The sequence below is a fragment of the Macaca mulatta genome, chromosome 3 (assembly GCF_049350105.2).
Source record: "Macaca mulatta isolate MMU2019108-1 chromosome 3, T2T-MMU8v2.0, whole genome shotgun sequence".
In the NCBI taxonomy this organism is placed as follows: Eukaryota; Metazoa; Chordata; class Mammalia; order Primates; family Cercopithecidae; genus Macaca; species Macaca mulatta.
Genome location: NC_133408.1, coordinates 5,578,679 through 5,601,056, shown reverse-complemented (window position 1 = coordinate 5,601,056; position 22,378 = coordinate 5,578,679). Strand labels below are relative to the sequence as shown.

The 22,378-nt window shown below is 48.3% G+C and overlaps 1 protein-coding gene across 3 annotated transcripts in view; it reads right to left on the bottom strand.

The window, feature by feature from the left end:
- C2CD2 (C2 calcium dependent domain containing 2) overlaps window positions 1–22,378 on the bottom strand; it is a 70,269-nt gene that overhangs the window by 7,987 nt on the left and 39,904 nt on the right. Inside the window, exons 6-13 of one of the 3 annotated variants that reach the window (XM_015132833.3) lie at window positions 21,254–21,347; window positions 19,258–19,366; window positions 16,389–16,453; window positions 14,602–14,726; window positions 13,943–14,117; window positions 12,675–12,788; window positions 8,282–8,409; window positions 5,767–6,076 (exon numbers count right to left, since the gene is read on the bottom strand). In XM_015132833.3, coding sequence (XP_014988319.1) covers window positions 5,767–6,076; window positions 8,282–8,409; window positions 12,675–12,788; window positions 13,943–14,117; window positions 14,602–14,726; window positions 16,389–16,453; window positions 19,258–19,366; window positions 21,254–21,347 — 1,120 coding nt within the window. 3 annotated transcript variants of the gene reach the window in all.

Here is a 22,378-nt window from a genome sequence, read left to right as displayed (position 1 = left end):
GGGTGACAGAACAAGACCCTGTCTCTAAATAAAATAAAATAAAATAATAAAAATAAAAACTCCTTAAAATTCTAATTCTTGGCATATTAAGATGAAATAGCAAGGATTGCAGCCTGCATGTAAAAAGATGGTAGACAAGAAAGATTGGCACGGCGTGTTTGTTTTAACCTCACTACTGGCTCCAGTCCGTTGTCTGTCCGGACCCTGAGGGACTAACTTGTTTTGGCAGCAGATCCCCGCCCCAGGGAGCCCTACGCCTCTTCCATGGGCCACACCCCACCCCGAGGGGCTGGTAACAAGGTTATTTTCTGTTATTCCATCTTCATTCACGCTCTCCAGAGCATGTCTGCTGTTTTGTTAAATTTCTTTTTCTTGAGACGGAGTCTCGCTCTGTTGCCCAGGCTGGAGTGCAGTGGCGTGATCTCAGCTCACTGCAACCTCCACCTCCCAAGCTCAAGTGACTCTTCTGCCTCAGCCTCCCGAGTAGCTGGGATTACAGGTGCAAGCTACCACACCCGGCTAAGTTTGTATTTTTACTAGAGACGGGGTTTCTCCATGTTGGCCAGGCTGGTCTCGAACTCCTGACCTCATGATCCACCCGCCTTGGCCTCCCAAAGTGCTGGGATTACAGGTGTGAGCCACCGCTCCTGGCCTGTTTTGTTGAATTTCATAGTTCAACATCAATGCCAGAAACCAGATTATGGTCATATGTGCCCATGTGCAAATCTTCCTGAAATCGTTTGTGTGACTTGCACTTTCCCCTAACCTGATAATTTGTCACAGCTTCTAGGGGGATGGCATCAACTTCTCATACAGGGGATGGTCATGTGCGGGTAGGGACTGAGGTTTGCAGTTCTGTAGACTGGACCCTCAATGATATCCCCCAGCCGCCTCTGAGGAAGGAGGCCTGATCCCTACCATTTTTAGGGTTGCTTTTGGTCACTGTTTTCCTACCTATGGGATTTTAAGATAGATTCCTTAATTAGCTATTTATGTCTGCTAGACTCTGTAGGGACACATGAGGATGCTAAGGTTTGGAGAGGTGGCTGTCTTTGGGTCGCACACTAACGGGGCGGGTGTGTAACACTGGGCTTTCTGGCTCTGAAGTTCATGTTCCCAGGCCCTGCTCTTCCGTGCTGCTAAGGACGGCATCTGAGAAGTGGCCAGCCAGGTGTCTGGAAAAATGGGCAAGTCTGTGGCCCCTGGGGAGGAGACTCCGGAGAGTGTGGATACATCAAAGCCCTTGGGGTCTCACGGAGCAAAGCCCCCTAATCCAGCAAGGACTTGGGCAGGATTCCCAGAACGAGTTGCGTCTCCAGAGAGGCATGCAGGGGGCGGGAGAGGATTCCAGCCACGCAGACTCATCTCAGGCAGACTCATCGTCAGCCATGAAGGACCACCACACGGACGGAGGCCATTCCATTCCCTTTCTCCATAGCAATGGGAAAGCCTGTCTCGACTTGGAAGCAGATTGTTCACTGTCACCTTTCGGGTAAACGATGCAGGGAGAACACGGCCCCGGATTTGCCAGTGCACACTAAATAGCCGCCCCACGGTGGTTGCGAGGGACGGGGCTGAGACTGGAGCACGCTCTTGTCTATTGGGCAGTAACCCCGTATGGAATGTACCAGTCTGCCCACCTCGATAAGCAAGCCTGTGAGGTGTCACTGTGTCAACCTGGCCGCAGCACCCAGAGATTCAACAGAACATGAACTGAGATGCGGCTGGGAAGGCATTGTGTAGATGTGGTTAACAACCCCAGCCAGTGGACTTTAAGGAAAGGAGAGTATCCTGGAGAATGTGGGTAGGCCTCGTCCAATCAGCTGAAGGCCCTAAGCGCAAACACTGGTTTTCCAGGGAGGAAGAAATTCTGCCTCAAGACTAAAGCATCACCTCTTGCCGGGGTCTGTGGCCTGCCGCCTGCCCTGCAGATTTCAGACCTGTCAATCTCATGAGTCAGTTCCTTAAATATGTAACCCATGGGTTCTGCTGCTCTGGAGGACCCTGACTGATCCAGGAACTGATGGTCTGGATAATCAGACCATCTGGATGATCTGGACCAAGCACATCATCTGCTTGACTTTGAGCCTGCAGAAACTGTTGCCCTTTGCTGATAGTGAAGTTCACGCCACAGGCAAGAATAGCCGGTGCCATGTTGATTTCAGGAAGCCTGACTACTTGACTCTAGGCTACCTTCTCTACGCCAACAGCAAGAAGCAAGATTTAGACCTCACCCACAAGCTTCAAGATTCCTGAAGATAATCTGGGGGGGGGGTTATGTGAAATTTGAGGCAAGTAACCAAGATTTTAAATGGGAGACAGGGAGAAGAGTAAAAGTCCTTCCCTGGTTCTAACAAAGTTTAAAAAACAAATCACAAGAAGGCTGAAGTATAAACAAATATATGAAAGAATTTAAACATCATCTAAATTATAGCTCTAATGTCATAAATATTTCCAAATTTATTCCTATTTGTCTCTTACAGAGTCTAACAGATATAGTTAATTGAAGGATCTGTCTTAAAACCCAGCAGAAGGGAAAAACAATGACCAGAAGAAAAAAAAAATTGTCTTTGGCTTCCCAAGAACAGCATCAGATTTCAACTGGAACAACAGATGGTCCATGGATAGAAGTGACTACTTTTTAGCTCTGGAGGACGAAAAAGGGAATCAGCCTCTTCCTGTGGGTGTCACAGAGAGGTCGCCCGGTCACATCAGGTACCAGAGCGAGCACCCTCACCCGATAGGCACTGTACAACCTCAGCCAGAGCAGTTTCAGGAGGAACACCGGGAACTAGCAACCTAGGAGGGGAAAGGCGGAGATGGGAGGGAACACGAGGCAGGCAGGTCGGCTGGCTGCTGAGCTACAGGCTGCACTCCTAGGATGGCTACGTGTAATTGAAAAAAATAAGACAAAAATAACTTACTGTGCAGGCAATTAATTCTGGTTGGCATAGTGATCCTCTTAAGTTAAAGGGAATGAGCATGAGATGAAGAGAAGTAAGAAGCAGAAAGAATTATGCAAGAGCAACATCAGAGTGGACGTGGGTAAGGGTTCTGAGCCATCTACAGACACCACACGCACACGGGACGCCGCTGTGCAGGATATTTGGCAAGGTTCCTTACTGTTAAAGTTTTTTTCCCAAAACCTCCCTTGAAACTTTTGTTCTTACTTGTGATAACACACCCATAATATACCCTCTTAACCATTTCTACCTACACAGTTCAGTGGTGCTGACTCTATCTACAACGGTGGCCAACTTCATTGATCTTTTTTTAAACTAAAAGTAAACCAAAATTTGGGGAATACATTTCCTGTGTGGGCTGGTTTCCAACCAGCAGAACCTCAGGAGGGTTCTAAATACACAGGCACTCTCAGAAACCTAATATAGACTCCTTAGCAGGACAGAAGATACAGGTAGTTCTTAAACCCAAAAAAAACAAAAAACAAAAAAAACAAGCTTTAGTTTTTAAAAACGACACCCTCTATCACCAGTTTTGAAAAATGTTTGGTCAAAAAATGAAAATGACTTGGCACCCATAACACAGAATCGTGTCAGATTGTGACAACATCTCACAGAGATGCTAATTACAAGTCTCTTTAAAAACACTGGAAGGAAACATTTAAAACTGCTGCCAAATATGTCCTGTTCAAAACCCTGGGGTCAACGCGGTAGGGCCACAGGAGTGAAATGCACGGCACGGCTGAGCCTCTCTGCTGCATTCCCACCTGCCGAGCCTCCGGGGAGTTCTGAGCCTGTGCTGTAGGTGGCCAGCACCAGCCCCCAGCACACCTGCCCGACACCCAGTCCCCAAAGGGTGGCCCCTCATCCACCTGACCCGTGAAGGGAGAGGAGCAGGGTGGGTGGCACAGCAAGGATGGAAACCCAGGGAAAGACTCTCCCGAAGGGAAACCAGACAGAGAAGCAGGAGGGACCGGGTGAAGGAACACAGATCTTTGCATGAACAGGGGGAGCGAGGCTTGGCATTTCAGAACGAATGAGGAGGGCGGACGGGGGGTTGGGTTCTGCCAGGACAAGAGGAAACGGGTCATTGAGTTAGGGAAGGGAGAGGAAGAGCTACCCCACCATGCGCCCATGTTTGTCCCGCCTCACCCAGCACTCACCGTCTCCAAGACAAAGAATAGGCCACAGGTGTGTGTCAGGTGACCAGGTCACCTTTGACGTAACCCAAGCCAAGGCCTCTTAACAGGAGCACAGGACCGCAGAGGTCAGTGTGCAGCTTACAGCCCTCAAGAGCTCTGTGGAGGGGGGTCCGCGCATAAAGCGCCCCAAGGCCAGGCAGTGGGCAAACAGATCCAAGGGGTCTGAAATCTTATCCAGGAATTTCCTCCTTCTCCCTTTCCTCTTCTAACTTTCCATTTCCCCCCAGCACCTATCCCGACTCTGCACTGGTAAGGACGGGGGCATAGGAGAGGGCGGCCACCATGCCATCGCTGAGGGACACGAAGCAAAGACAGGGAGAGAGGGGATGAGGACAGACTTAAGGACAGTGCAGCCCACGACAGGCTGTCAGCTTTGGCACCAGGGACATTTGGGACCAGAGCGTGCTGCACTGTGAGGCTGCCTTGTGGGGGCGTGTCCTGTGCACGGCAGGGCACTGAATGGCATCCCTGGCCTCTATTCACTAGATGCCGGTTGCACCCCAGACTCCCAGCTGTGACAACTAAAGTGTCTCCAGCACTGCCATATTCCCTGGGGGAAAAAGTGCTGGGCTTGAGAATCACTGGTCTATGGCATCAAGAACAGAGGACAAGAGGCAGCGACGGCAGCACTTAACAAAGCTCCCCCAAGGAGCCCCTGCAATTTCCCGACACAGACAGTCTTAGGACATCCTGAGATTTCTGCTGAAAGCCTTGGAGCCCCACACAAGAGCCAGAGCCAGGAGTTGATGCTGAGTTTCACCTGAGCTCACAGCTTGGCCTGCCTTGCCCCCAGTCCTGTCTTCTGCACCGAGATGTCCTTTTGTCCCCCAAATGGTGGAGTCAGGTGGGCACAGGCAGCGGCCATGCTCCTCATCTTATGGAGGAGGATGCTGAGGCTCGGTGAGTCTCACATCTGGAACCGACCCCAAGCCCCTAGACTACATGCCCTTAGCAAATACATTCAGGTTACTCATGCCAAGGCATTGTCTCGGCAAATCTGCACACGCCTAAGGAATTTATAGTTTTAAAGCACTGAAACTCAGGGCTGATGGAAACAATCAGTACTAATGAAACGATCACCTCCTCGCCACCCACATATTAAGTTAATCAATTCATTATTCCCAGGAGCTCCTCTCCCCGTAGAGCCTCCTCGGGTCAGGTGGTGAGGTCTGGTTTTGTTGGAGGTGCAGGGAGACTCTGAGTGGCATAAAGGAGCAAAGATGCCCATATCGGCAGTGGAAGGAGCCCCAGGCTCTGCCTGGCTTTGCTCTGAGTCTCTGTGGCCCATCATCGTGTAGGGCTCTTGGTAACCCCTCGGGAAGCCAGGTGGAGCAAGCCTGGACTGAGGAAGGGGCCTCTATGCATGGACACACACTGGCCCCAAATGCAGAGATGACGCCAACCCTCACACAGAAGGACCTGCAGATGCCCCCCATGGGTTCAAACAGTCAGCACAGGGCGTTTCTGGAGGGGCAGGGGGTGAGGTCCAGAGGGAGCTTGTAGGGGACAAAGGGAACGAAAGCAGACGACTTCAGCTTGGAAGCCAGCATGAGCACAAAGCCTCCAAGTGGGGGGCCTGGGGTTGGGGGCTCAGGAGCAGGTACCTTTATGCTTTTTGGCAGCGCCCGGCTCCGAGACACTCACGGAGCTCTCTGATAGCTCATCACCGTCGGGGTCCAGCAGGGCCTGGCTGCTCCATGCCACGGCCTGGGGCTCCTTCTCCAAGTCCCAGGAGTCTAGCTCATCCTCCTGGGGCTTGGGGGCAAGGGATGCCTGGGCTGACTCAGCTTCCTCCGGTAGGGCAGAGGCTGCGGCCACCTCCGGATGGGATGGGGCATCCTCCTGGTGGGTGCTGTCCACAGAGGCCATGTAGCCCTGCATCAGGGCAGCATCGTGGTCCTGAGATAGTGAGGTCTGTCAGGGGCGGTGGGGAAGATGACAAGGGTTACGTGAAAGGAAGAGAGGGTTCGAAAAGACCTGAAAAGCACTCTCCAAAACATTCTAACAGTTGATTTCAAAGTCTCAGAAGATGCAGTAGCAGGCCTCGGAGAAGGTGCTCATACATCACGGCTGTTGCTCATGCTTGGGCTAAAAAAGGTCTCCCTTACAGCCGGGGCTCAGGGTCCCTAGGCAGCTGGGGGGTGGCCCCCGGGGCTCAGAGGTTAACCCCCTTCCTCCCGCAGATGGGCCTAGCGGTGGGAGCATTTGTGACAAGCCGCAGAAATGAGATGCAAGAGAGCCCGTCCTTCAGAGTCCACGACAGCACAAAGGAAGTGGCTGTGGGTGTTTCGGGTTTAGTTGTCTTTGTTCCTCCACACGTTTATGTTACCTGCAAGCAGAAATTCACTGGCGCAGCCTCTTAAAGATTATATTTTGTGTAAAAATATTTAAGCACTAAATTAACCTCTGAGAGTCGGGATAGCGCTTCCTTGGAGGGGGAAAGTTTGGGAAGGAGGGCACGGGGGCTCCCTGAGGGCCAGTCATGCTGTCCTTGGTGTGGGTGGCAGTGACATAGGCGTTTGCTTAGGGATAATGTGCAGTTCAGACTTAAGTGCTGGCATGTGGAAGAGCCCACTGACTCAAGATTAGATAATTTCCCCATCTCTACTAAAATAAATACAAAAAATTAGCCGGGCGTGGTGGTGGTCACCTGTAGTCCCAGCTACTCGGGAGGCTGGGGCAGGAGAATGGCGTGAACCCAGGAGGTGGAGCTTGCAGTGAGCTGAGATTGCACCACTGCACTCCAGCCTGGGCAACAGAGCGAGACTCCGTCTCAAATAATAATGATAATAATAATAATAAAAAGATTAGATAATCTGAGCACCAATACGAATAATCACTGCAGTGGATTCAGAACATTAAATACTAAGATCCAGGAGTTCCTCGTGAGCTTTAAATACGATCTTGGAAAAAGTATATGGGAGATTTCCACGGGTCTTGTCCTTATTTTGCTCATTCATTCACCCAAGACTGAAGAAAACCCAACTACCGGGCCCCGGACTTCCAGGGAGGTCATGGATCCCCTGCTGAGGGGCTCTAGAGGGGTCAGGAAGCCCCAGAACCACCACCTGCCTGCCTCTGGGACGTGGGCAAGGCCACCCTCGGGGTACAATGGCAAGGCTGATGACTCATCTCTGGCACCTCCGAGGTCCTGTTCTGGCCCGTCTTCCAGTCACTGAGGAATCCACGTTCTGCGTGCCCTCTGGCCCACCCTCCCACTCTTTCGTCCACAATTCTTCCTCATCCCCTTCCCACACCAAATCAAAATCTCCCAACTCTCCCTCAACCTGTTCACTTGGAAATGTCAAAAAAGAGTAAGGGCCGGGAGCAGTGGCTCACACCCGTAATCCCAACACTTTGGAAGGCCAAGGTAGATGGATCACTTGAGTCCAGGAGTTCAAGACCAGCCTGAGCAATGTGGTGAAACCCCGTCTCTACCAAAAATACAAAATTTAGCCAGTCTCATAACGAATTAGCTGGTCTCAAAATAAATAAATAGATAGATAAAAATTTAAAAATCAAATTAAAAAATGTAATAAAGAGAGTAAGGATCTGTAACATGGCCCTTCGCCTGAGGGGTTGGCCTCTCCGCAGCCTGAACCACACGCCTGCCACCACCTGCTCTGAGCAGACGTCCCAGAGCGGGAGAAGGGGAAGAAAGGGAGTGCAATGTCCATGGGGGACACTACAATCTTCATTTCTCTCTAATTACAAAAGGAATAAACATTCACTGCAAAAAAGCAAAAGGCTTTGGAAACGTGTCACATGGAAAGTGTAAGTTCTCCATGACTGGGTGGTGACGAGAGTAGAGGTTCTGCACCAAAGGGGAGTCTTACGTCATGTTCCTCTCTTTCAGTAATTTTTCTTGAAATGATTTGCCAACCTCTCAGTGTGTAAAGCGTCACTGATTAGAAACTCTCCCATGTCCTTGGTGAATGGGATAAACTGCGTAAACACAATACCACGCGTGACTCCTTTGTGGGGTGAGGAACATAATTTGACATTTGTAAATGGAACTCTCTGGATGTTAACCAAGCGCTTGGGCTAACTTCTTCAAAGGGCAGAGGAGCAGCAGGTCACTGACAGATACAAACACCTCCCCAGCCACCACCATGGTACCTTGGAGATCCCTGATATGATAATAGTGCTTTTCTTCCGTGGCGACTTGAGTTTCAGCTTTGAAGATTCACTGAGTTGTCGAATGGCAACTTCAGCCACTGGATCCGAACCATTCAACACCAACAATTCTGCCAGAGGGAAGGCAGTGTTAAGTTCATCAGCAAAAATTAAAGACTTCCATGGGAACTTCCAGGGATAATGGAAATGGTCGATAAGCAATGGTTAGCAGATATTTTCTAAAAAGGGCCAAAGAGTACATTGTTTAGGCTATGTAGGTGGTCTCTGCAACAACTTCTCAACGCAGCTTTTGTAGAGTGAAACTAGCTAGAGATCACAGGTAAATAAATGAGCATGGCTGGGTTTCAGTAAAACTTTATTTACAAAAACAAGTGACGGGCCAGATTTTTCCTGTGGGTCATAGTTTGATGTTTGCTGACTCTTGGTCTACAACTTGATTCCCTGGGTGGTTACAAGATACTCACTGAAGTGTCTGCTGAACATTCATCTATTTTATTTAAGTTATACCTGAATAGAGTTGATGGAAAATGGCAAAAGCAAGCAAGCGACAAAAAAAATATCTAACCCTTTGGAAGATTTTGAACTTTGAAAGGCAAGGTAGTGACTGCTTTTCCCTCCCAAGAGTGGCTAAACACACAGAATAGTAACTAGAGCTATGAAGGGCCAGTTAATAAAAGCACTTCCTTCCCTAGGTGAATAACCACACACCAGCCAACATCAATAGAATGCTTACGGCGAACCAGGTGCTGTTCAGAGGGCTCTGTGCACTTCTCTCATTTACTCCTATTCCACACCCCATGAGCAGATCCTTCCTTTTATCCCATTTGACCACTGAGGAGGATGTCCAGCAGCCAGGAGGCCCCAGAGCTGACGTGAGACTCAGAACTGATGCTTGTAACTTACACTTTCCCGCTCAGGTAAAGTCAAAACGACAAAGCTATTAAAGTAGCAGGATAGTAAAAGGAACTTCTGTCTCAGTTTTGGCCATGGCCTGAGGCTTACAGATGCTGCATTTCCAAAGGGAGTCAAGATAAGACCACAGTGGCCAAGAACCGGTGACAATGACCCTGGGGAATAACAGATACTTGGTCTTCCTCCCTAGTTCCTGGCACAGAGAACAATAACAACAAAAAAACCCTTTGAATTCCAGAGCCACTGAGCTGAGGCATCTTTCTTATTCCTCACAAGCCCCTGCAGCCCACCTGAGTGAATGCTAATGAGGATGGACATTGGATGTCGGAGGCACCAACCCTGTGGTTAGAAGGTTGGAACTTTCTGCCCTCCTCTCGCCTGTGGGGAAGGGAAAGGGGCTAGAGATTGAGTTCAAATTACCAATGGCCAATAAGTGAATCAATCATGCCTACATATCTACTTATAGAAGCACCATAAAGCCCTAAAATGACAGGGCTCAGGGAGGGTCCAGGTTGTGAACCAATGCATGCATGTACTGGGAGAGGGGCGACTCCACGGAGATCAAAGCTTCTACGCTCAGGACCCTTCCAGACTGTGCCCTGCGCCCCTCTTCATCTGGCTGTGCATTTGTGTGATAATAAACTGGTAAACCCAAGTAAAGTGTTTCCCTGAGTTCTGTGAGCCATCATAGCAAATTATGGAACCCGAAGAGGCTGTCAGGGAAACCCCAATTTGTAGCCAAGTGGGACAAAAGTGTGGTAATCTGAGGACCCACTATTTGCGCCTGGCGTCTAAGGTAGGAAGGTTGTTTTGTGGGGCTGGGCCTTTTACCTGTGGGATCTGAGCTAACTCCAGGTAGTGCCAGAATTGAATTAAATTGTAGGACACCCAGTTGGTGTCTGCAGAGAAACAGAAAATTGCTTGCCATAGAAAATCTACACATTTGGCGTCAGGAGTGTTGTGAGTAGAGGAACAGATTTTTGTTTAGCCACTGAGCCACACTGAGAAGAGAGAAGTTTTGGAGAAAGGAGTTGGGGAAGACTCCTTAGGAGAAAGCTGTGCTGTAATTCCCAAAGCCACCAAGGGAGAGGCGTTGGGAGCGCATCCTCCTCAGGCCAGGCCCAGTGCTTCTGTTCAGTCCCCCGAGAGCCCGGTCCAGGTGCTAGGTATAGCCTGGACACCTGCTACAGTGCCTGGCTGCACTGTGGCGGGTGAGCCTGGGGCTGGCTCCATGGCCCATGCACCAGAACCCACAGTGGGAACATCAGTCTGGGTGTTTTAAGAGGAATCCTGCCCAGGTGACGGGACCCCACAATATGCACAGTGGGGGCACTGCCAGGGGAAGAAACTGAGGAAGGGGCATCAGGGGCAGCGGCAAAAGTGTCAGAGCGGCTCCATCTCAAATAAGAGCTGGGCAAAATGAGGCTGGGACCCCCTGGGCTGGACTCCCAGGAGGTGAGGTGTCCTTACTCACAGGGTGAGCTACGAGGTCAGCACAAGGCACAGGTCACAAGGACCCTGCTGATAAAACAGGATGCGGTAAAGCAGCCGGCCAAAACCTGCCAAAACCAAGAGAGCAGCGAAAGTGACCTCTGGCTGTCCTCACTGCTGGTGATACACTAATGATGGTGCATTCGCGTGCTAAAAGACACTCCCACCAGCACCATGACAGTTTGCAAATGCCATGGCAATGGCAAGAAGTTACCCTATATGATCTGAAAAGGGGAGGAACGCTCAGTTCTGAGAAATCCCCACCCCTTTGGTAGAAAACTTGTGAATAATCCAACCCTTGTTTAGCATATGATCAAGAAATAAACAGAAAAAGAGCCAACCAGCAGCCCTCACGGGTTCTCTGCCTACAGAGTAGCCATTCTTTTATTCCTTTACTTTCTCAATAACTTGCTTTCACTTTACTCTGTGGACTCGCCCCGAATTCTTTCTTGCACCAGATCCAAGAACCCTCTCTTGGAGTCTAGATCAATACCCTTTTTTGGTAACGAAAGGAGGGGCAGGGCTTGCATCCCAGAATTGCAGGTGGGGGACCCAGCACAGTAATATCCAAAAAACCATAAAACCTCCCATGAGAGGAGGAAGCAGTTGTAAACTTTCACCAGGCTGAGAATCCAAAACCACGTTAAGACAGTGCTCCTCCAGTGAGAACTTCCCACTCCCCTGACCACCCCACCTTGTCCAGTTGTTGGCCTTGGCAAGGTCAGACACGGGACTCGGTGAACGGGGGAGAGCTAAGCAAGAAGGAAGCGCACCCATTGCTCCTGAGAGGTCACGAGGGGGCAAAGGGACAAAGTTAATCCCCAAATTTAGATTGTGCAGTGATTTAATAAGTCAGTAAGACATCTCTTCAAAAATGTCTGTTACCTGAAAGTGACCATAAAATAATAGGAGATTTGCATTTCCTATTAGCAGTGACCATTTCCTAGTAGAAGGGAAAACTACTTCTACTCAACAGGTCTAAGCAGAGAGTGGGAAACAAAATTAAAAGTGACCGTGAGGATGATGTCCCAAGTCCTACTTGTTTGATATTAATGTAGCTAGCGTGTTGGGCAAGAAAAAAATGATCAGAAGGCCAGGCGCGGTGGCTCAAGCCTGTAATCCCAGCACTTTGGGAGGCCGAGGCAGGCGGATCACGAGGTCAGGAGATCGAGACCATCCTGGCTAACACGGTGAAACCCTGTCTCTACTAAAAAAATTTAAAAAAAAAACTAGCCAGGCATGGTGGCAGGTGCCTGTAGTCCCAGCTACTTGGGAGGCTGAGGCAGGACAATGGCGTAAACCCGGGAGGCAGAGCTTGCAGTGAGCCAAGATCCCGCCACTGCACTCCAGCCTGGGCGACAGAGCGAGACTCCATCTCAAAAAAAAAAAAAAAAAAGATCAGAAATTTTAAAACGTAAAGTCTCAGCTGGTTTTTTATTTTGTTAAAGCATTCCCTAAAATGTAGAAGGAATACGAATGCCGCTTCTGGTCTTTGATCAATTTGGAGTTCCCTTTATCTCCCTCTCCTTCACTCATCACTCAACCACAAAACCAAGCCAAATCAAAACTTTTTTTTTTTTTTAAGAGATAGGGTCTCGCTCTGTCACCCTGGCTGCAGTGCAGTGGTGCAATCTTGGCTCACTGCAACCTCCACCTCCCGGGTTCAAGCGATTCTCCTGCCTAAGCCTCTCAAGTAGCTGGGATTACAGGCATGCGCCACTACGCCCAGCTAATTTTTGTATTTTTAGTAGAGATGGGGTTTCACCACGTTGGCCAGGCTGGTCTCGAATTCCTGACCTCAAGTGATCCACCCACCTCAGCCTCCCAAAGTGCTGAGATTACAGGTGTAAGCCACCGCACCTGGCCCAAAACAACTTTTTCCAAACTCTGAAAGGAAAGTACTTCATATCAGAACAGCCCAAAAGGCCCAAAGGTGCTAAAAGGGAGAGCGGTGTGGGCACGTCTCAGTTACCTGTATCTGAAGAAGAGAGCGTTTTGCTGACAGGGGCGCTGCGGCAGGAGATGGCCTGGACAGAGATGTCCTTCTCGATCACCTTCACCTTGATGGGACTCTTCACCGGAGACTCTGCCAGAGGAAGATTCTGATTACAAAGCTGGCCCCATGGTTCACTGGATCAACAGTTACCGAAAAGTGAAAGGATAGCCCTCATTGCAACTCTGGTGTGTGCAGTTGGCAAAGGCAAAGTTTAATGAAAGCCGTTTTGAACGGAGGAAAGGCAAGAGTGGTGTCTGGAGTCCAGGTTGAAATAAAATTTCAGAAACATTTTAACTAAGCTAGAATTTCCCATTCTATTTGGCATCCCTGAACTGTGCCAACTCATGTATTCTGGGAGGATGATGCTTTTGCACAAGTAGAGATGCACTGTGAATTGTGAGAAATAAAGCATACACTTATACAGAAATTTCTGTCTCCAAGGCAGTGGCTGTGGAGACAGGTACAGAATTCAGCTGGATCGCAAATGATAGCCTGTCAAGCCTTCTAACAAACGATTTTTAACAGAAGAAAGTCTACAAAGCCAACTCACTTTGAATTTTTCAAGAAAAAAGTGTGTGCTGTCCCCACATACAGGTAATAGAGTTCGTGTTTTGTTGTGTTTTGTTTTGTTTTTGAGAGGGAGTTTCGCTCTTGTTGACCAGGCTGGAGTGCAATGGCGTGATCTCGGCTCATTGCAACCTCCACCTCCTGGGTTCAAGCAATTCTCCTGCCTCAGCCTCCAGAGTAGCTGTGACTACATGCATGTGCCACCACACCCAGCTAATTTTGTATTTTTAGTAGAGATGGGGTTTCACCGTGTTTGTCAGGCTGGTCTCAAACTCCTGACCTCAGGTGATCTATGCACCTCGGCCTCCCAAAGCGCTGGGATTACAGGCATGAGCCACCGCGCCCGGCCCTATAATAGAGTTCTTAATTTAACTTAGTTGGAGTTACACCTAAGTGTAACTATTTATACTATCTAGATTTTAGCTTCAGAATACACCATGGGAATCAAACCTCGTTTCAGCTTATTGCATACGTGTTTGGCAGAAGAAAAAGATAACTGTCGTCCAACAACAACAAAACACGAAGCACAAGTGTGGCCAATCAGCACCCTTCCTGTGCTGTGAGATTTTCCTAACACTCAGTGCTGCAGGCTCCAGGACTCCGCAGTCTATGGGGGCAAGGTGGTTACAGGCAGGCGCCACGCACAGAGTTCCTCGACTGCGTTCCTGTTGTCTCACCGGAGCTCAGCGGGGACGCCCTCCCCACGTCGACACGAGGCTTGGTCTTCACGGCAGTGACAGTAGTGACCACAGTCCCACAGGGCATCACCATGCGGTCCTTTTCGATTTTTGCAGCAGGAACAGGGGGAGGGATGGGCCAGGATTTCAATTCCCCAGGTTCTATGTAAGAGAACTGCAGAGAAGACGCGTTACTTGTTTCTGGTTTTGTGGAAACTGCACAGGCTGATCAGCCACGTAACACTGCCTTCTTGTGAAATAACCATAATTCCTTCCCTTAAGGTCACTTAGCATTTCCAATTAACCTGGATATTCCCAGAATGGACACAGACCCCACCTTATACACAGCCGGCTCAGCACATAATGATGGCAACCGAATAGAAGCCGGAGAACCAAGCAAAATTTTCAAAGGCCTCTTTGGGGTAGGCCTGTAAAATGGCATCCTGAAAAGTCATCTCCTCCAGCAGATAACTCAACTGTACAGTGGACAGAACATGCTCTGTTTGAGTGTAGTCCTGCGTACAACAAAAGACCATCTCCTCTTAGAGGAGGTCTTATTTCCCACAGAAGCAGGAGTGAGACTCTGCAGACATAAGTGAAGATGCTCCTTAGGAAAGTGCCCCAAGCCGGAACCAGCCGCCATGGGAGCCTCGTCCTACCTCTGCCGTGACCGAGCCCAGCACCGAGCTGCCGCAGGCAGACCCGCTGGTCAGCGTGAAGCTCTGTGGCCCAGAAGGCTGCTTCTTAAACAAATCCAAAGGAACTGTTGCCATCGCCAGCAGACCTGAAAAGACAGGAGACAGGCAAGGGGTGCCGCTGATGTTTCCACGGGGTTCCGTGAGAACAGAAAGGCCCACACGCCCAGCAGCCGGAACACGCTCCTCACGTGCCTCTGGCACACTCGAAAGTGCTCACGTTTCAGAACGTTTTAAAAATGTCAGTGTCATAAAAGACAAAGGATGTCAAAACGCTGCAGGACAGAGGATGCTAAAGCAACAGGACAGTCAGGCAATGTCTGGCCTTGTGCCGGAGTGGAAAGGTCACTGCTCTGAAGGGCATCATGGGGTCATCCAGTGACAAAAACTGGAAAATGGGCATAAGTTAAGGCATTGCAGTAATGTAAATTCAGGAAGCTGATAACTGTACTGTGGACACAGAAGAGAGTATCTCCATTCCTAGGAAAATACACACTAAGGAATTGAGGATAAAGGGCCGAGATGCATATAATTTATCCTCGTGTGTGTGTGTGTGTGTGTAAAAAGGAAATGAGTATGGCGGGGAGAGACCAAGAGTGAGCACAAATAGTAAAGGAAACCGGGCAAATGTTAAGGATACGTGAGTTTGAGTAAAGGTTATGTGGCTGTTCTTTGTATTGTTTTTGTAAAGTTCGACATTTCATAGATTCCATCAGGCTGGGCTGGAATGAAATCTGAATGAGGCCAGCGGGAGTGGGGACCCAGGAATGGGGTCAGAAGTTGACCTGTCTCCAGGTGACCAGCCCCCCCACGCTGTGTGGGTCCCCGACCTGCGGAATGCCTCTCTCAGAATTATCTCATGGGCATCCCAGTTTTCTTGGGACTCCAAAATCAAGGAAGTCGCCTCAGGATTCTTGCTATAACAACTAGGATATAAAACTAGTTAATTGGGAGAAATAACAACCTTCTCACTTTAGGAGGTAACCAAATGGCTTGATTTTATTGCTGGATAAGCTGGGCAAGGGCTTCCCAATTTTGGTATGTTTATGGGGAGAGTTTTACAATCTAAGAAAATATTTATATCTTTAAAAACCTAACAAATATTGTAACTACTGATTTGGAGACACGCACACATACAGGCCCACGTTCATTTTAGTGTTTTAGTGACTTTACCTCTAATTGTTGCTTTCTTGTGTATAAATCGTTAAGTTCCATTTAAACCTCTGTAGTTTATTTTATAAGGAAAAACCCAATGAAATGGATACAGGCAGTAGAATGGGGATGAAAAAGCTCTGGAGATAGATGGGGGTGACGGTTGCACAACAATGTGAGTGTAGTGACTGCCCCTGAACTATGTACTTAGAAATGGTTAAGATGATACATTTTACGTTGTTTATCTTACTACAGTTAAAAGGCTTTGTTTTTGTTTTTGTTTTCCTGAAAAGGAGGTCTCTTGGGGCAAGGAGGGTTCAGAACTACTTCTCTATGCCAAGAATTGTTGCATAAAATATTTTGGATTTTTTTTTTAAACAAACAAACAAAAAATCCAGTTGAACATTTCCCCAAAATGTATGACCTTGTTAATAACTCAAATTGCCTTTCGACCAAAACGTCCCATGGGAAAACCGAAGTCATTTAGAGGAGGGGTCACCGTCCTCTGCTGGATCTCCCACTGCCCTTTCCCGAGGCCCAGGTCACGCAGTGGAGGACCTTTCCAGAGGGCGAGGCCTCTGTGCTCCTGCTCAACCCACCTTCTGAGGGTCGCCCAGCCTCTGAAATCTGCAGGTGTAACTCCTTCGACTTGGCATTCAACTCGCTTTGGAAGAGAAAAAAGTTATGAGTCCTTTATTATTTTTATGAAATATAGCACTTTTTCTGATTATAGAAAGGAACACAAAGATGTCAATATTTAACAAACTACCAAGACATATAACCAAAAATAGGAAAGAGTATCTGCAACCTCCCCGTTCGGAAACAGCTACCGTTAATATTCAGTGACTAGCCTTCCAGAGCAGTGAACAGGATGTTCTGTGATGACAGTGACAGACCAGTTGTCAAATGTGGTAGCCACAGAGCACTGGAGAGGTGGCCAGTGCAAGCCAAGGAACTGAACGTCATTTAAAAAAATTTCCGTTAACTTAAATTTAAAGAGACACACGTGGCCAGTCGCTGCCATACTGAAAGCACAGCTATATAATGACCTAAAGACAAAACACAGAACACAACATACCTCCCTCCTCCTTTGTAACCTGTTTATTTTCTTTAAAAAGGCATAAAAAAAAAAAAAGTAGAGATGAAGTCTTGCTATGTTGCCCAGGCTGATCTCAGACTCCTGAGCTCAAGCCATCCTCCCGCCTCGGCCTCCCAAAGTGCTGGGATTACAGGAGTGAGCCACTGCGCCCAGCCTGTAATCTATTCTTTTAACTGAAAATTTTGCGGATGTCTTTCTGTGTAACTACAGAGCAACATCACGTTTGATGGGCCTCTAGTATTCTGCTCTTTGGCCTTAGGAGGTTTTATTTGGCCAACTCTTCAATAACAAACGCTTCTTAATGTGCTGGTGGTCCCCAGCATTTCATAACCATATACAAGCTGAGAGGCACATTCTTATGCATATATCTTTGCACGCCGTGTGATTATTTCCTCAGGAAAACTCTAATTGCCTGTCAAATGGCATGTGCACTTGAGAGGTGTTTTTTTATTTAGGCTGACTGATGGCATCCAGAATGCTTATTCCCAGTGACACTTCCAATGGCATTATCACTCTCTTACTCTCCACCAAGCTGTGAGGTACAAAAATGACCTCTCTCTTTTGCCGAAGTGTGCATGACTTTATACTGTTTCTGAACATCTTTTCAGAAATTTATGGCCATCGGTAGCTCTGGCTTTTGTATTTCCAGTTCAGGAATTTTGCTCAGTTTTCTAAGGCAGCTGTCATCTTTTCCATTCATGATTTATAAAAGCTCATATATATATATATACACACACACACGGGAAATTTCCTTCCATTACTTTTTCTAATTGTTCATTTTTTAAGGATTAGATTGTGATTGATTTTAATACCTTGGTACTCAGCTAATTCATTAAATTATTATGTCTATTAGTTTTTTAAATATTCATTTCTACGTTATATCCATTATTCTTTCTAATACTTTGGGTTGATTTTCTTGCATAGTCCTGATATGCAGTCATATCATCTCCAAACAATGACCGGTCTTGCCTCTTCCTTTCCGGTATTTGTGTATGGTTTTTTCCTTATCTAATTGCATTAACCAATACTTCTAGAATAAAACAATAGGCATCCTTCTCTTGATTTTAGTGAGTCTGCTTCTGGTATTTACCATTTATAGTGATTTTTAAAATCTTATTAAAGAAGTCTCCATAAATTTTGCTCTAATTAAGTTTTTAAAAATTAAGAATGGGTATTAAATGTCACTGAATGTCTTTTGGACCTATGTAGAGAAAATACGTTTATTTTCTCCTTTGATCTAGTGACATGATGAACACCATTAATAGACCTCCTTATGTGAAAGCACACTTACATCCTTACATTCCTGGTATGAACACAGCTGGTTTTATTTTTTATGTGCTGTTAGATTCTGTTTGATAATATTTTATTTATGATTCTTACACCATTATTTATGTGCATGGCCTACATTTTTCCCTGTCTCTAATTTTTTTTTTTTTTTTTTTTGGAGATGGAGTCTCACTTTGTTGCCCAGGCTGGAGTGCAGTGGTACAATTTCAGCTCCCTGCAACCTCCGAATCCCAGGTTCAAGCCATTCTCCTGCCTCGGCCTCCCGTGTAGCTATGATTATAGGCACCTGCCACCATGCCTAATTTTTGTATTTTTAGTAGAGACAGGGTTTCATTCACCATGTTGGCCAGGTTGATCTTGAACTCCTGACCTCAAGTGATCCACCCACCTCAGCCTCCCAAAGTACTGGGATTACATGTGTGAGCTACTGTGCCTCGCCATTTTTTTTTTTTTTTTGAGACAAGGTATCTTTCTGTCACCCAGGCTGGAATGCAGTGGCACAACCACAGCTCACTGCAGCCTCGATCTTCCAGGCTCAAGCGATCCTCCTACGTCAGCCTCCCAAATAGCTAGGAGTACCACAGGCAAGGCAAGGGCCACCATGCCCGGTTAATTTTTTTTAAACTTTTAGTAGAGAAGAGGTCTTGCTATGTTGTTCGGGCTGGTCTTAAACTCCTGGGCTCAAGCGATCCTCCCGTCTCTACCTCCCAAACAGCTGGGATTACAGGCATGAGCCTCTGCACCCAGCCCCTTTTTCTATTTTCTTTTTTAGGTTCTGGATTCAGTCAGAGGCTCCCTCCGTTTCCATGATGGATGATGTGTGTGTCTCTAAGAGACCCAACAACGGCTTCCTCTCCTCATATCAGGGCAGGAGGAGAAAACTGACTCTAAGAGTTGCCTTTAAAACGAAACCCATGCTTGACCTAAAGCTACCTTTAAGAAGCTTAAGACGTAATTTGTTGTTAACTGTTTTGGTTTCGTGTTTTAGCCTAAACGGTGCTGCAGAACGATCTCAGGATTCAGCGCTCCTGAACAGACACGACCGTGGACACGCAGGCCCAAGATAACCCGGCCGGACTCACAAGGTGAATTCCTCTTCCCACGTGAGGTCCGTAGTGTTTTTCGTCAGGGTGCTGGAGAACTTCTGAACGGGATCGTTCAGCTGCACGACGCACACTGCGTTAATGTGGCCTGTAATTAAATAGAAGGGCATCGTGTTGGCGTTTATTTTTATTTACTTTTTATTTATTTATTTTTTGAGATGAAGTCTCACTCTGTTGCCCAGGCTGGAGTGCAGTGGCGCAATCTCAGCTCACTGCAAGCTCCACCTCCCGGGTTCAAGGGATTCTCCTGCCTCAGCCTCCCGAGTATCTGGGATTATAGGCGCGCATCTCCACGCTCAGCTAATTTTTGTATTTTTAGTAGAGACGGGGTTTCACTATGTTGGCCAGGCTGGTCTCAAACTCCTGACTTCGTGATCCACCCGCCTCGGCCTCCCAAAGTGCTGGGATTACAGGTGTGAGCCACTGCGCCCGGCATTATTTTTATTTTTTAAATTGCATGAAGACATTGTATGCATAGAAAAAAAGGCTAAATTAAATGGCTAAGGTTGAGGCTTACCCACTTCAGAGACTGGGAATTCTTTCATTCCATTTTCAAATGCTCATAGCACCAACCTTTATTGGAGTTAAAGAATTTTTTCCTACATTTGATATCAACAGCCCTGGGCTGACCCCAAGTGCCTCGCCCCTTCCGTCAGTGCTGGCCACAGGCATGGGCTCCCAGGGGGACCCTCCCCGAGAGGCAGCACCATTATATACAGAGGCATGGTCCCCACTTTTAGACAAGACTAACGGTTTGCCAAAGCCCGAACATCAGTTCGTGTTGACTCCTAAATTTGGAAATATACCTCACAGAGTTCCCATTTCCCAACTTACACCAGACAGGTGCGGTACCTAATACTAGCTGGGTATTTGATCCAGGTAGTAGGACATGTCCCTAGTGAACAGCTGTTTCTGCTTTGAGACAATGCTTCTCCCTGCAGCACCAAGTCCCTAACACACTGTGGAATCAGTAATTGCTAGAATGTGTGGACGCTGGACCATGCCGCAGCAGGGTGAAGCAGCCTCCAGACGTTCGCTACTGAGCTTTCACAGTCACTCTTCAAGAGAAGACTCAGACCCAGACGTGGGGACATCCAGCAGAGGGAGGCACAGGGCCTGGCCTCAGGGCAGGTGCGTGTGGGAGCTGGGACCCCAACCCTGACCGACCGAGTCCAGCGAGCCCACTTTTAGCCACTAAGCAGTACAGGCTGAAAGAAAGGGCAACGTGCAGGCACTTTTACCAAAAAAAAAAAAAAAAATCCTCGACAGCTAGCTCTGCACAGTCTCGGCTGCTAGATGTGCCCATTTGTGCTTTTGGAACCGGAGGAAGTCCCTCGCAAATAAAGATAAGTCACCTTTAACACACTCAGGCAATACAATTCACTCCTGTTCTTGGCAAAACGGAGTCGCGGAGTAAAGAGGTGCCCTGTCTCGAGTGACTCTGTGTCTGGGGCCTCAACAATGATTCAGAACCACCCAGAAGGGGTTATCCGTTCTGTGTTGCTTGTCTTGGCTCCAACAGCAGCCATGGTCTCCCAGCACGGGAGTCCCGAGTGTGGCCGAAGTCATCTGATGCCCATCAACTCCCTACATCCCCCTTCACCCACTTTCTAAGAAAGCAGAAGCTGCACGTTGGTCAGGGATGCTTAACACATACATACGGGTTCAACAGTTTAAAAATAAAAAAAGGAAAGAAAAGATAAAAAAGACAGGACAATTCCAGACAAATGAAAAAGGCCAAATCAATTATATTCCTTTCTCCCCTCGGCCTTCACACGTGCAGAAACAGGATTGGATTTTTTACCATTTCTTGTTCCCATTACATTTTCAGGTGCTTTCTGCAACCATGGCAGGGCTCCCACTGCACCCCCACAGGAGGATGCCACCAGAGAATCCAAGCCCCCCCAGAGCCCCTGACTCTGCTCAGGGGCAGGAACAGCCCCTCCAGGCAGGCCAGGCTCCCACTGTCACCCACCTGAGGCACCAGGCTCGCTGAGCAGCAAGGCGCCGATGTTCCTCACCAGTAGCTTTAGCTCGTGAGCCCTTGGAGGTTTCGGAGGACAGGATTCCTGAGCAGTAGAGGGGGCACACTGTAAGTTCTGAAAAAATAAAAAGCACTTTATTTTTGGTCTTTGTGGGGAGACTGAGGACCAAGGAAGTAGCCGCTGGACTCCTGTTATGGGGGGGGTGGCAGTGGGGTGTCTACAGGAAAACCTGCACGGAGAACCCGAGCTCTGGGGTCTGCTCTGGGGAGCCAATGAGCCATCGCCATCCTCCTGCTGGGAGCATTTTCTATCCTAAATACAGCAAGCACAAGTAGCAATGCATTCATCCACAGACAGGGTTCCCAAAACTTACCACAGGGGAAGATGGAGCTCGCTTTGCCATGGGTCTAAACTATCTGACCTGGGTAGTTTAAGAGTGTGAGGACCTCTTCTGCCGGCTGCAGGCACTCACAGCCTGCTAGCACAGAGCAGGACACCAGCCAGATGGGAACGGCCAGGGCCGTCAGCCCACACCCATTTCCCACCTCCACACAGAGTACAACGCCCACATGAGGAATGTCTATGCACACCTAGCACTGCACAGGTGAGAGGACAGGTGAAGGGACAGGTGAGGGGCATAGGAGAGGGGACAGGTGAGGGGACAGAGGCAGGGGCAGCTGGGACCAGCTTCCACTACCTCACATCTTCCAACAGGCACCAGGGCGTTTCCAACAGAAAGCACCCCCAAATCTGGAAGAGCCCAGCTTCAAACCAGCACTTCCCAAACCGGGTTCCACCTGTCACCCACTGCCAAGAGTGTTCTCTTTTTTCTTTTTTTTTTTGAGGCGGAGTCTTGCTCTGTTGTCCAGGCTGGAGTGCAGTGGTGCGATCTCAGTTCACTGCAACCTCTGCCTCCTGGGTGCAAGCAATTTTCCTGCCTCAGCCTCCTGAGTAGCTGGGATTACAGGCGCCCACCACCACACCCAGCTAATTCTTTTTGTATTTCTAGTAGAGACAGGGTTTCACCATGTTGGCCAGGCTGATCTCGAAATCTCGACCTCAGGATCCGCACGCCTCAGCCTCCCAAAGTGCTGGGATTACAGGCATGAGCCACC